We start from the raw sequence: 15,553 nt of genomic DNA on the forward strand, positions 1-15,553 counted from the left end.
AACTAACACAACATTGTAAATTAAACAATACTTCAATTAAAAAAATATATATGTAAAAGAAAAAATAAAGAGATCAAATTTCTAATTTTCAAAAAAAAAAAGAATAAAGGAATTAAATATTTCTGGACTTGGAAGAACTCAGGTTATATAGTTATATTACCTGGATCCTTCATGAAGAACCTGCTGGACAGCTGGATGCCAAGGAGAAAGGGCAACCATTACAGATGGGAACATTTCTGAAAGCTCTAGGACAAATTTCTCCAAGAAGATGAAACCAATAGATTATGCTACACTTGAATGTTCTGAAAGGATTCAGACAACAGGCAGAGAGTTTGCAGTTGAATCATTTCTGAAGCACATAAATAATTAAGCAAATAGTCACTATAACAACAAATAAATTCAAAATTGTTATTAACTAGGAGGAAAATAAAAAGCTGTGTAGGAAAGAAGTTATTATGATTTATATATTTTTATATAAATGGAATCATACAATAGCCACACAGATATTTTGATTTAAATTTTTTTGATTAATAAAAGCCTTTCTAAAAAAATTAAAACTGCTAGAGGATGAACTTCAGCCAAATAGGAGATGAGTGAAGAAACTACAGCAAAGGGGCTATCAGTCAGCACTAAATCTATTTGACCACAGACTAAAAACAGAAAAAATATGGGTATTACAGTTAGAGTACAAAATGTAAATAATATAAAACCAAATAAAACTGGTATGGGAAGAGAAAGGGAAAGGGAAATCAAAAAGTGTATTGATTTTCTCATACTTTAGAGCCATCGGCCAAAAGATATAATTTAAAACTGAAAAACCAAGTAAAAGAGCTATAAGCAATATTCAAAGGCATAAAGGTTAACCCTAAAAAGAAATAACCAACTAAAATCAGATAGTAATTGCGCCCGCGTGCCACAACTACTGAAGCCCACGAGCCTAGAGCCTGAGCTCTGCAACAAGAGAAGCCACCCAATGAGAAGCCCGCGAACCCCAAGGAAGAGTAGCCCCCGCTCGCCGCAACTAGAGAAAAGCCTGCGCGCAGCAACAAAGACCCAAGGCAGCCAAAAATAAAAAAAAATAAATAAATTTTAAAAATAATTATTAATAAAAAAGAAAACAGAAAGTAATTATAGAGAAGGAAAGAGAGAGGAAGAAGAAACATATTAAGTAATCATTTCTCATTTTTAGATGGAGGAAGGCAATCTAAAAAAAAAAGAATTAAATATGGTTTAAAAAGTTACAAAGGCAACCATTAGAACAAAAATACAGAAGAAACACACATTAAAAAAAGAAAAACAGGGCTTCCCCGGTGGCACAGTGGTTAAGAATCCGCCTGCCAATGCAGGGGACACAGGTTCGAGCCCTGGCCGGGAAGATCCCACATGCCGCGGAGCAGCTAAGCCTGTGCACCACAACTACTGAGCCTGTGCTCTGAAGCCCGCAAGCCACAACGACTGGCCCCGCGCGCCACAATTACTGAAGCCTGTGCGCCTAGAGCCCGTGCTCCGCAACAAGAGAAACCACTGCAACGAGAAGCCCGCGCACCACAACAAAGAGTAGCTCCCACGCACCGCAACTAGAGAAAGCCTGCGCACAGCAACGAAGACCCAGCGCAGCCAAAAATAAATAAAAATTAAAAATTAAAAAATTAAAGAAAAAAAGAAAAACAGGGCTTCCCTGGTGGCGCAGTGGTTGAGAGTCCGCCTGCCGATGCAGGGGACACGGGTTCGTGCCCCGGTCCGGGAAGATCCCACATGCCGCGGAGCGGCTGGGCCCGTGAGCCATGGCCGCTGAGCCTGTGCGTCTGGAACCTGTGGCCCGCAATGGGAGAGGCCCCAACAGTGAAAGGCCCGTGTACCGCAAAAATAAAAAAAAGAAAAGAAAAGAAAAACAAACACAGACCACAGAGTGAAAGAGCATAAAAAGAAGCAATAAAAACAGGAAGTATAAAAATAATAAAACTAAGACCAAGCATATCTGTCATATCCGCTATAAAAACAGGCTAAACCCACCCATTAAAAGAAAGCCTGGGGGCTTCCCTGGTGGCACAGTGGTTAGGAATCCACCTGCCAATGCAGGGGACACAGATTTGAGCCCTGGTCCGGGAAGACCCCACATGCCGCGGAGCAACTAAGCCCGTGAGCCACAACTACTGAGCCTGCACTCTAGAGCCCGCGAGCCACAACTACTGAGCCCGCGTGCCACAACTACTGAAGCCCACACACCTAGAGCCCGCGCTCCACAATGAGAGAAGCCACCGCAATGAGAAGCCCACTCATCTCAACAAGGTAGCAGCAGTAGCCCCTGCTCGCCGCAATTAGAGAAAAGCCCACGCACAGCAACAAAGACCCAACACAGCCAAAAATAAACCAAATAAATTAATTAATTAAAAAAAAAAAAGAAAGCCTGTCAGATTGGATCACAAAGCAAAATCCAATCACTTCTAAGATGCAAACATTTTCACATTTTAGCATCTAGGATATTGAGACATGATTTATAACTGCCATCAGCCAGACTGTAGGTGGAGTGTCACTGCTATTATCCTATGACTCAGTCCCAAAACAGAAAGTTATTGTACATGCACTCAGGGACCAAAACAGAGAAATGGAGCAGAAGCACACTTTTGATATTAGAGAAGTAAATAGTTGTCATTGAATGAATGATGAAAACAATCAAGGGCTTTATAGGAAAAAGGAGGAAGGAAGTTCCCCAAATAGATAACGCTGTGCCAGCTTCTGCTACTCAAATATGGTCAAAAGGACTGCCTATCACACACCAAGTGAAGCCAACTGAAGGCAGCAGAAGCTGCAAAATCACCAGGAAGAGATGAAAGTTCAAAGTGAGGGGCTAGTGTGGCAATTCACTCACTACATGGGACTATCTTAAGGCACTAAGTTTAATTATTTTTAAATGAAGGAAAAAAAGAACAATGTTAAATGAACCTCCACTGATGTATTTTGTGCCTGGTCAAAACTGTCCTTTAGAAAGCTTCCATTGCTAGTTTATTAACCTTCTCTTGACAAAAGATCAACTGAGATCTTGCGCATATTTCTATTCAAAATTATGTCATTATCATTCAACTGTATGGCTTTAAACGTAACATTCAGACACAAGGGGTTTTTCTTAAGTTTGGGAGGAAGAACTTGAGACTCTCAGGAACTAAGGATTACTCAGTGCTCCTTCCTCATTTGTACTTACTACACATACCCGGGGGGAGAAGAAATTCATTCTGCTGCATGGCTCAGCATGACTCACAAATTGCAGGCTAGCATTTTGAAATGTCATTTTTATTGATCTCCATTTGATGTTCCATTTGACTTTCCGGGAGTAGACAAATTATGTTTATGGCATTTCCCTAATAGCAGACCTTGAAAATCTGAGTTTAAATGAGCTCTGAAAAAAACATAACCGAATGAAATATCAACTAAACAAAACTATCGGGATGCACATAAATTAATGCTGATTTTAGCATTAAAATATATCCTCCCTAAGACTTCAGCAGTCACGATAAAGATGTCAACATACTACACAATAGAATAGCACATTTCAGGGCATGACAGGCAGCTAAAAACTATAAGGAAAGTCAAGTCTCAGACACAAAATGTAAATCTGTTAACTGAACACATATGAAATATAAAGCATGGCTGAAATTAGAAAAATGAATATCAAATCCTATTCTGTAGAACCTAGAAGTCTGTGCAGCACTGCCAGTTCCATAATAAAAATCAAGTAAGAAAGGTCAATTTATCTCAATAGCTACCATTATTCCTTTCTAATAATTTCAAAACTAAATCAGTCAATGAAAAGCTATTGCTATGTCACAGTAACAGATAAAAAGTTTGCTTTATAGAATAGGTATAATGTTTTAATGCATTTTAACACTTTCAAATATAGTAGTTATTTAATAAGATAACATAAATGAGTTGTATAAAGTTAAATTAGAAAATAATTATAATCTCAAGTAACAGTACGTCATCCTTACATCCATTTACACACAAGAATAATCTGCCAGTCTCAAGCTGAAGACACACTAAGAGAGTAATTAATAACACAGAAGAGGTAATTTAGTAAGCCTTTGGTTTTAAAAAGGCAAAATTTTTAATTTTGAGAAATGACTGATTTCAAACTTTTCACTCTTGTCGAAAGCATGTAAGAAAGCATAAGAGCATCAATTATAAAGTGATCCAGTGAAATCAGTGATATTACATTTCAAAAGCAAAAACTTTTACCCATCCTCCAAAACCTGTTCGAATACTATATCCTTAAACTGAACTGATCAGCTAAGGCACGAGTTAGCTGTAAAGCTTCTGACCTTCCAGAGTACTCAATCTTTTCTATGAATACTGTCAACACAAAACATTCTTCTTTTGCACTGTATTATGTTTAAATATATCTCAACTCCATTACTAGCATTTTAAGTTCTTTCTGAACCCTCAACAAAGAATGAATAAATGACTGGATGGATGGAATGGATGGAGGCTTGGACAACAAAATCTGAGGTTTTGGGTCACAGATGATTTAGGATGTTGAAAATGACTTTATTAAGACATGCTCTCAAGAATCAGCACTAAATAACAGATGAAATTATGGCCCCCAAGAAACAACCTTTTGAAAATTCTTTAATATTCCATAGTCTAGCCAGTGTCTTTAAATTCTAACTAACATGAAATGTGAATTTCAAAAATTCTTCAGTATCAAAAACCACACTCTGGTAGTACAAAGTCTTGCACAGTGGTTTAGCTCCAGACTAAAATCTTATTATGCAAGGAAAGAAGATCATCTAAATTTTCTTATAGAGTGTAACTGCATCACCAATATCCTTATGTAATAATATGAAGTACATGCTTATCAGCTAAAAGTGATACAGCGGAGTACAAAACTATGTCCACATTATGACCACAATCTTGTACAACAAACCTTTGCATAGGAAAAAAGGCCAGAAGGAAGACTACAAAATGACCAAGGTGATGGGTTCAAAGGGAGAAACCAATAGTGATATTTTTCTACTTTCTGCATCTTCGATATTCTATCTCATTATAATAATCTCATAATAATATATCTCTATATAACTCTTTGTTTTATATCCTTATATCTCCTTAAATTAAATCACTACACATCATATATTAATTACTATCTGCTTATATGCTTAAAAATACTGTTTTAGAATCTGGGAGACATAAGTTTGAGTCACTGCTCATTCATTCTAACAGTATGAAGTTGATGAAGTTACTTAACTTCTCCAAGTACTCAATTTTCTCATCTAAGTAAACCACCTTGGCAGGATTTAAACAATATATCACGGAAAACACCTCGCATAGTGCCTAGCTCAGTGGTGCTCAGTTTACATTAATTCCTTTTTCAACATTTTTTGTTGTTGATTTAATTCCCATAAATTAAGTAGACTTAATCACTGATTAAGTACTGCAGTTAAGGGGCAATCAAGTTATCTCAAGAAAAGCCTCCCCTATCAAAGGACTTTAAAAGCTACTAAGAAGCTCAAAAAGACATTTTTAACAGATCCCAATATTCCTTTACACTTAGCCTAGATATGACCTCAGAATCCTTCTAAACATAGCAGCCCAGGTAACCAGCAGGAGTTATCATGAGCGTGAAAACCTATTTGTCATCAGCAACCCAGACAGAGGCTTCTTAAGAAGTCTCTCCCAGCACACAAAACACAACGCCTATAACAAAGGAGAGGGATGAATTCTTTTCACAAGTTTGCCAAAAAATTAAATCTATGACTCAATTCCAGTTCACCCAATAAAACATTTTTAAAATGCAGATTTTTAGGGACTTCCCTGGCAATCCAGCGGTTAAGACTTCGCCTTCCAATGCAGGGGATGCAGGTTCAATCCCTGGTCAGGGAGCTAAGATCCCACATGCCTCACAGACAAAAAACCAAAACATAAAACAGAAGCAATACTGTAACAAATTCAGTAAAGACTTTAAAAATGGTCCATATCTAGGCTTCCCTGGTGGCACAGTGGTTGAGAGTCCGCCTGCCGACGCAGGGGACACGAGTTCGGGCCCCGGTCCGGGAAGATCCCACATGCCGCGGAGCAGCTGGGCCCGTGAGCCATGGCCGCTGAGCCTGCGCGTCCGGAGCCTGTACTCCGCAACGGGAGAGGCCACAACAGTGAGAGGCCCGCGTACCGCAAAAAAAATAAATAAATAAATAAATAAATAAATAATTTTTTAAAATGAAGATTTTTAAAAACAGATGTTTGTTTGGTTTAGTATTTCAAAAAGGAAGATTACAGTAAATCTTCATGAGATTGGATTTGGCAATGGATTCTTAGCTATGATACCAAAAGCACTAGCAACAACAACAAAAAAATTGAAAGCTGGACTTCATCAAAGTTAAAAACTCTTGTGTATCAAAGGACATCATTGAGAAAGTGAAAAGACAATCTACAGAATGAGAGAAAATATTTTCAAATCATCTGATAACAGTGTAATATCTAGAACATATAAAGAACTCCTGCAGCTCAACTACAAAAAGACAAATGACCTTATTAAAAATGGACAAAGGACTTGAATAGACATTTCTCCAAGAAGATATACAAATGGCCAAAAAGCATATGAAAAGATGGTCAACATCATTAATAATGAGGGAAATGAAAATCAAAACTACAATGACATACCACTTCACAACTGCTAGGATGGCTATAATAAAAAAAAAACAGAAGATAATATGTGTTGACAAGGACATAGAAAAATTGCAACCCTCATACATTGCTGATGGGGATGTTAAATGGTGCAGCCACTGAAGAAAACAGGTTGGCAGTTCCTCAAAAAACGAAGCATAGTATTATCATACTATCCAGTAATTCCACTCCTAGGTATATATGCAAAAGAAATGAAAACAGGGGCTCAAACAGATATCTATACACCAACATGTGTTGAGTATTATTCACAATAGCCAAAAGGTGGAAACATCTGAGTGTCCACTGATGGATGAATGGATAAACAAGATGTGGTACAGGGACTTCCCTGGTGGCACAGTAGTTAAGAAACTGCCTGCCAATGCAGGGGACAGAGGTTCGAGCCCTGGTCCTGGAAGATACCACATGCCACAGAGCAACTAAGCCCATGTGCCACAACTACTGAGCCTGCGCTCTAGAGCCCGCAAGCCACAACTACTGAGCCCCCAGGCCTAGAGCCTGTGCACCGCAACTAGAGAAAGCCCGCACGCAGCAACGAAGACCCAATGCAGCCAAAAAATAAATGAATAAATAAATTTATAAAAATAAAAAGATGTGGTACATGGATACAAAGGAATATCATTCAGCCATAAAAAGGATGAAGTTCTGATACATGCTACAACATGGATGAGCCTTGAAAACACAACGCTAAGTGAAATAAGCCAGACACAAAAGGACAAATATTGATGATTCCGCTTATCTGAGGTACCCAGAATGGTCAAATCATAGAGACAAAAAGTAGATTAGAGGTTACCAGGGATGGGAGAAAGGTGGAATGGGGAGTTATTGCTTACTGGTGACAGAATTTGTTTGGGGTGATGAAAAAGTTTGGAAACAGACAGTGGTGATAGCTGCACAACACTGTTAATGTAATTAATGTCACTGAATTGGCAAATGTTATCTTATACATATATTTTACCACGATAAAAAGAAATTAATTACTGAAAGTAAACTTAAAGGCACTGAGGGAAAAAAACAATAGGATAATAAATGAAAATGACACAGCATCAGTACCTTTCCACACACTGCGAACGGGATAAAGGAGGCTGACATTTTCGGTTATGAGCTTCTCGGGCAGCCAGTCTGGCTCCTGACAACTGAAACAGAGTACAAAATAAACTTAATAAACCATCAAACTTGCTACTATCCTAGAAAAACTGGTATCGCATTCTGCCATTCAAGAGGTCAGAAATTCGAGCAACTCTAAGCTCTAAACAAGCATTCATTCCATGGGAAAACAAAACACATGAACCTGGGAAAATTCTAGAGCAGTTTGAAACAATAACCAACATATTAAAGCACTGAGGGATTAATTCACACATAGTGATTTTAACAAGTCTACAAGAGTGGCATACAGACTGTTTTCCAACAAACCTAACAAAGCTGAAAGATTTCTAGTCAAAACTTTCAGGGCTTCCCTGGTGGCGCAGCGGTTGAGAGTCCGCCTGAAAAAAAACTTTCAGAAACTTTAACTGGAGCTGAGTCCAAGAGAATTCCAAGCTCATAACTGTATCTCTAAGTGCCTTCATCAGTCATCCAGTAGCGGAATAAGGGATGGTCAATGCAAATGCTTCCCAAAAAGTGTTTTTCTAAAGCACTTCCTGGAATGGTAATGACCTGCACTCTTTAGGGAGAACTCTATATTGGCACAACCAATACTAACACCTCAGAAAGCCTTAAAGGGAACTCAGACTTTGAGACAGTAGTTTAAGACATCAGTAATCAGAGTAAGTTCAGAGTAAATATAAACTCCAGTCTCTCAAACCAAAAAACATGGTATCTTCATCTCAAGAGATTTATCTCATACATTCTCAATGAAATGTCACAGACATCAACAATTAAAAAAAATACATATATATATATCCAAAAAGTTGATATACCTTTTCATCTTCCCATTGAAAAAAATTACAATCTTTTCTATCTCTACAAGCTGAGCAGGCATAAAACCTCCGTGTTTCTTCTTTCCCTTGGTTCACCTTTACAAACAGAAGAGTGGGTCCTAGTTCCAGAATAGGAAAATATAAGTCAAACAGTCATCTACCTCAAGTTCCTAGTTTTCATCGCCTTTAAATAAAATTTGTTTCAGTTTTACGCACAATTTGTCACAATTAAATGCACTACTCTGTTTAATAATTTTTTTCCCCCAAAGTCACAACATTCAGGCAAAGACTACTTAAGAAATAAATTTTGAAAACTGGTCTCTCCAGAAGGAAAATGCTATTGTCAGTACAGTTGCAGTCCACATGGTGAACGGCCTGGGTCCTGACACAACAACAAAGACGGAGTGCAAACAACTGAGCACTCTGCCACCGCCGCTCAGTTATCCTTTCAGTGAAAATCTGAGCTTTTAGAGTTGGACGCACTCTCTCTCCGCAAGAAAAACTGGGTCTAGTTAAGCAAGAATTCATTCTATCGTGCTCCCTAACGGTTTTTTAATTTTAATGGAAAAGACAGTAAAACAACAAATGAAATCTTCAAGTACTTGGCAACGGGAATTACTCAATAACACATATCCTTTTTGCCTAGCCTCTGCCTCATCCCTTCAAAAAACATGTAACAGCCGTAAAGCCAAAACCACAACAGTGGGGACTTTCTATGACGGTTTCTTAAGCAAGTGGAAAACCACAACTTCCCGAGGAAGGAGCGTTTTCTAGATATCACACTCGGTGGGAGAGAGAGAAGGGGATCTGAATCCGAAAGTCCTAAAAGCCCACGGCACGTTCAGGCTCACCCACGCCCCTTGGCTCCCGACAGCCAGGCTCAGCCCAGACGCGGACCCACCGTGAGGGCACAGCGGGGCGGGCGGGGCGGGATCGGAGGAAACCACCACCTCGACTCCCGAGTTCCCCTGGCGACCCGAGCTCCCCTCTGCCTCTACGGTTCCAAGCCACTCCCTGGAGGCCGCCATCTTCCCGCCGCCGTCCCGAAAGCCTCAGTCCGAACCAAAGAGGCTGAGAAAGAGCGCCGCCATGACCCTCCGTGACTCAGAGCGCCCCCGCTCGCCTAGGAGGAGCTTCGGCCACTGGGGCAGAGGTCACGCCCCGAAACCCAACTTCTGCTGGAACGTCTGAGAAAGAAGCCGTAAGATCCATGTTGTCATCTCAGTGATTTCTCATGTATCTGAGGGGTTCAGCTCTCTAATCTTACCTGCGCTAAGTCATGTGTCTAGTGACCGGCTGATCTAGGTTCATCTTGGCAAGAGTAACTCAGCTCTGCTCCATGTGTCTCTCATCCTCCTGCTGTAACCAGCCGGCCAGCCTGGGCACATTTCTTTCATGGGAATGGCAGAAGCACAACAGAACTAGGAGAAACAGACAAGGTTCTTAAGGCGTAGGCTCGGAGCTGCCACTGTCACTTCTACCTCATTCTTTTGGCTCAAGCAAGTCATATGGTCAAACACTGCAGAGTTACATGGCAAAGGGCATAGGTCAGAAAGGGGTGAAAAATTGGAGCCAATGACACAGTCTATCACAAAAGCACTCTTCACTGGGACAACCAAGTGTCTGGTGGTACTGTTTCCCACCACTTAAGGAGCACCTGCCTCAGCAAGAAGGCAATAAGGAGGAAGCAAAACTAGGAGGTAGGAATGTATGACGATACCATGTGAGCACCTAGATCCAACCATGCCTGAAGATTCCAGTTACATGAGTCACAAACTCCTCTGTCTACCTAAGACAGTTTGAGATGAGGTTGGTTCTATCTATCACAACCAAAAATGTCCACTAATGCTCTGTGGTCACAGCACAATATTGGATGGATATATCTGTTCATTAATATGCCTGGATTCCCTTTTCCAGTCAAGACCAGCTAACCCTGCTCTCCATTCTCCCTGCTACGATCCCTGTCAGTCTGCCTGCTATGCTCCCCTCCATCCAATCTGTCCCTTCTGGCCCTTGCGGTGGAACCCAGTCTCCTCAGCTGCCTTTTGCCTTGCTGCCCAAAAATCAGCACACAGACCTACTTCTCTTTAAGGGGAAACCTGTCAGGGGTGACAAGAAAGGAATCCTACAAAAGACTTTACCATGTCAGTCTCTGCTCTCTTGTTCTGGATCCTGACTCCCCTGCTGAAAGGGTCACTTCTATGGACTGAATTGTGTCCCGCTCAAAGTTCATATGTTGAAGCCCTGCCCCACAATGTGATGGTATTACAGGTGGGATCTTTGGAAGATAATTAGGTTTAAATGAAGGCATGAAGGTAGGCCCCCAAAATGGGATTAGTGCCCTCATAAGAAGAAACACCAGAATGTGCATGCTCTCCCTCTCTCTCTCTCTCTCTCTCTCTCTCTCTCTCTCTCTCTGCCATGTGAGGGAGGCCACAGTAAGAAGGGGGCCATCCACAAGCAAGGAACAGTATCCTCACCAGGAACTGAATCTTCTGGCACCTTGATCTTGGAATTCTCAGCCTCCAGCAATGTGAGAAATAAATGTCTGATATTTAATACACCCAGTCTACAGAATCTTGTCATAGCAGCCTGCACTGACTAAGACACTCATTATGCCCCTTGACTTCTGATCTCTGCTTTAAATTCTGAGATCAGACCTCTCCCCACCTCTGAAAAGCCTTAACTGTAACAACTTGGTTGGGGAAGGACTTGGACACAGAGGGGCTTTGTGTGGCCTTCCACACATCTTTGAAAAACAGCAACAACACTGCTGAACCAAACACCCCGAAAGTAAGGACACCTTTCAATAAGCTACTGAGATTCACTGGTCATTTCTGATGTACCGGGCTTGGCGTGCATCCCAGGACACGACAGACAGCAGTCCTTACAGAGGAAGCCTTTTAGAAGCCAATGCAGACCAGAGGACATGGACCCCGGCAGGCATACCATCAGTGCGCTGAAGGGACTGGCCCTCCACGTTTCTTCCTGCCTGCATATGTCCCTCTAGTGAGAAAGCCAGGAGCAAGGTGCAAAAAAGAGCATGCATTTATGTGTGTGAAAGTGACTGTTCCTTGTCTACACATACAAATGAAACCTGGAGATAAATAAATCTTCTGAAAGTTAAAATCCTATGGGTAGTGGGCTGAATAGTGTCCCCCAAAGAGTCATGTCCAGTCAGAACCTTGAATGTGACCTTATTTGGAAATAGGCTCTTTGCAGATGTTATTAGTTAATGATAAAGATGAGGTCATACTGGATTAGGGTGAGCCCTAAATCCAATGAGAATGTCCTTATAAGAAGGGGAGAGGACATAGAGAAGAAGGCCACGTGAGGACAGAGGTGGACAGAGATTGGGGTTATGCTGGCACAAGCCAAGGAATGCCTGGGGCCACTAGAATCTAGGAAGAGGCAAGAAAGGCTCCTCCTCCCCTAGAGACTTTGGAGGGAACATGGCCCTGCTGACCCCTTGATTTTGGACATCCAGGCTCCAGAGCTGTAGGAGAAGACATTTCTGTTGTTTGAAGTCACCTGGCTTGTGGCACTGTGTCACAGCAGCCCTAGGAAACTAACACACCTTGTCTGAGGCTTGGTCTTGAGACCTTCTTGCTCAGAGCCCCACCGTTTACTTTCCAGGTGACCCTGGAGAAGTCACTATCTAAGCTTCAGGTTCCTCGTCTGTAAAAATAGCACTGTTGGGCTTCCCTGGTGGCGCAGTGGTTAAGAATCTGCCTGCCAGTGCAGGGGACACAGGTTTGAGCCCTGGTCCAGGAAGATCCCACATGCCGCAGAGTAACCAAGCCCGTGCACCACAACTACTGAAGCCGGCGTGCCTAAAGCCCGTGCGCCGCAATAAGAAGCCCGCGCACCACAATGAAGAGTAGCCCCCATTCGCCACAACTAGAGAAAGCTGGCACGCAGCAATGAAGACCCAACGCAGCCAAAAATGAATTAAAAAAAAAATAGTACTATCTACCGTCAAGGAGAGGGAGTGTTTGACTACACGAGAAAATGAACACGAGCTCTTTGTCAACAGCCAAATGATATGTACATATTATTACATTCCTCTTTTACAGCTATGTTCCAACCTACAAAGGTGCTACTCTATGGAAGAGAATTCCATTTATTCTGGATTACTCAGCACGGTAGAACCTGGGTGAAATTATGAGAGGCAGATTTTGGCTGAAAAAGAGCATACTGTGGGGTTCCTAGAAGCAGAGCCCAGGATGGAGATTCTTGTGCAAGTGACTTTTTGAAGGAGAAACCTGTAAGGAAGTGAGAGAAGCAGGAGAAGGCAGGGGTAGAAGTGAGGCAGAGTCCAGCCTCAGCCTGATGCACAGGGAGCTATGGTGCATGACGGCACCGTGGAGTTTCCTGCTTTGGCGGGGGATGGGGGCTATCGTACCCTGCCATCTGTCAGTCCCAAGCCCAGAATAAGTAGGAGTCCTTCTTAAGGGAACCAACTCAACTGGGAGGTTTATCTCCTTATTTTTTCCCCCTACTCCTCCCTGCTGGTGGAATGCAGATACAGTGATGGAAGCTCCAGCAGTCATTTTTGGACACTGAGGTCCAAATAGGAGAAACTGGACTATCAAACTCAACTCCTTTTAGGTGACAATAAATTCTTGTCTGTTTAAGCCACTTGTTTATTGTGTTTTCCCTGATACATAATCAAACTTAATGTTAAAATAGGGGTTTTTTTTGTAATAGCACTTCAGGTTTCAAAAATGTTATTTGTAACTAAAATCATGTACTATATGCTCTCCAGATTATAATGCTCCTCCTTTGAAAATGGAAGGATTACAATCTGAATAGCTATTTAAAAAAAATATTCTACCACCATGTCTGGTGCTTAAATGTATAAATGTTTCATTTATATATCAACTCGCAGGAGCTATACTATTAGGTACACTTTACAGATGAGGAAACAGGATCGGAGGTTGGGCTGCGTAGGGCAACCGTGAGGAAAGTTGGCTCTGGAGTCAGTTGGTCTTGGTTCTAATTCCACTCCACCACTTGCTAGGTTAGGCAAGTTACTTAACCTTTCTGTGCCTCAGTTTCTCATTCTGTATACAGAGGGATGAGGTACTGTTGGGAGGATAAAAAGAGCTAATTCATGTAGTGCACTTACCAAAGTGCCTGGAACATAGTGAGGAGTTATTATAATGGCTCAGGGTTAGAGATGAGGCAGGATTTGAACCATGATCCCTCCAACTCCAAGGCTCATATGCTCCTTCAGCAACCTCTGCAGCAGATAGGCCACCCTAGTCCTTGCTTCAGGGAAAGAGCATGCTGCCTGCTCTTCATCTGTTCACGTCTTATTCCTGTTTGCTTGGTTAACACCTGGTCTGCTCTCATGATTGCTTAGACATCACCTCCTCTGGGAGAGCCTTCCCTGAGCCCCAAGATTAGGTTAGATGCTCCTCTTATGTCCTCCTGTAGCATCCTGAATGTACATCAGTAGTATTGATGATCACTCTACATTATTAATTGCCTGATTGCTGGCTTGTGCCACCCTTTACCCTGTAAGCCCTTTGAGAGCAATGATCATATATTATCCTTATATCCACAGTGCTAGCGCATAAGAGACTTTTAATACATATTACTGATTAAATGACAACTAAAATCAGACTTTAAAAATCTGATGATGTTTGAGTTGGAAGGAACCGTTGTGTCATCTCATCTAGTGATTCCAACAAGGCTGTGCCACCTCCTAGGGGGCACATTTTAGAAATGCCAGGAGGTGTTTTTGGTTGTGACAGTGATTGGGGGATGCTACTGGAATGTGGAGGTCAGGGGCTGTGCTAAAAGATCTGTAATGGTTAGGACAGTCCTGTGCCATGAAGAACTAACTACTCTCAATCCTGCACAACTTCCTCTAGAGTCTGGAAAGACACTTATGTAGGTGAGTAACCTGTTTATAGTTATTTGAACCTACACTCCAACTTTAATTTACACAAACACAAAGTAGTTTCTTACAGTTTTAATATATCTGAATATGCCAGGAATGCAACAACTGTGTATATCAGGGGGCAATTATACTTTGCTTTGTCCAGAAAAAAAAAATTCTTCACCACTGTGGAAAACTCACATGATCAACAACAACATGGCTCATGTAATCCGAATTCCCAGTACACCCCATCTGTATCTGCCTTTAAAGCTGTTACCTTCATTGCTTGTCTGTCAGCAATTTCTGTATAATAAGCTATTCTAAAACATAGTGGCTTAAAACAAGTCATTCTCTCGCATACATCTGTGGGTTAGCTGGCGGTTGGCTGATGTGGCTGGGCTCAGCGGAGTGGTCCTGCTTCACACTTGGTCAGCTGAGCCTGCTCCCAGCTTGGGTTGGGCTCAGGTCTGCTCACTGTGTCTCATCGCGGGCCCGGGCTGGAGGGGCAGCAGACACCTGGGAGCAGTTCTTCTCATGATAATGGCAGAGGCACAAGAGGGCAAGTCTCACTGCACAGCACATTTCACGCCTTATTTCAGTCTTGCCTGACTCTCCCACTCGGCCAAAGCAGGCCACACTGGCAAGCCCAAAATCAAGGGGTGGAAAAGTACAAGTACACTCTTCCTGTGGAGGTGGAGGGCAGAGTGGATATTTTTGAGCAAAATCTAATCCACCTCAGTGATTTTACACAAATATCCTAATTTAGCTCTGATTTCAAAATGTCATACATAAAGAAAAATTCAGTTTTGTCTTACTTATCTTGAATCTAAGTGTATTCATTATAAGAAAGTATGTGCACCTGACAATTTCACTATAACGTAACAGTGTGGTCACGCTGAGCATTTACGTGTGGAACACATATTTTATTGTAAGTAACCATCCTTTTATTTTAAAATATTTTGTGGGCTTCCCTGGTGGTGCAGTGGTTAAGAATCTGCCTGCCAATGCAGGGGACATGGGTTCGAGCCCTGGTCCGGGAGGATGCCACATGCCGCAGAGTAGCTGGGCCCATGTG

General features: G+C 41.8%; 1 protein-coding gene across 1 annotated transcript in view; it reads right to left on the reverse strand.

Annotated features, from left to right (window-relative positions):
* Nucleotides 1-9,616, reverse strand: part of ZCCHC4 (zinc finger CCHC-type containing 4) — a gene marked incomplete at its 5' end in the record, with an annotated part of 47,477 nt that extends 37,861 nt beyond the window's left edge. Inside the window, 3 exon segments of the mRNA XM_082653521.1 lie at nucleotides 7,723-7,805; nucleotides 8,589-8,707; nucleotides 9,490-9,616. Of these exon segments, the coding sequence (XP_082509647.1) occupies nucleotides 7,723-7,805; nucleotides 8,589-8,707; nucleotides 9,490-9,616 (329 nt within the window).
* Between the last annotated feature and the right edge of the window lie 5,937 nt (nucleotides 9,617-15,553).

The sequence above is a fragment of the Grampus griseus genome (genome assembly GCF_964374135.1).
Source record: "Grampus griseus genome assembly, chromosome: 4".
NCBI classification, from domain to species: domain Eukaryota; kingdom Metazoa; phylum Chordata; class Mammalia; order Artiodactyla; family Delphinidae; genus Grampus; species Grampus griseus.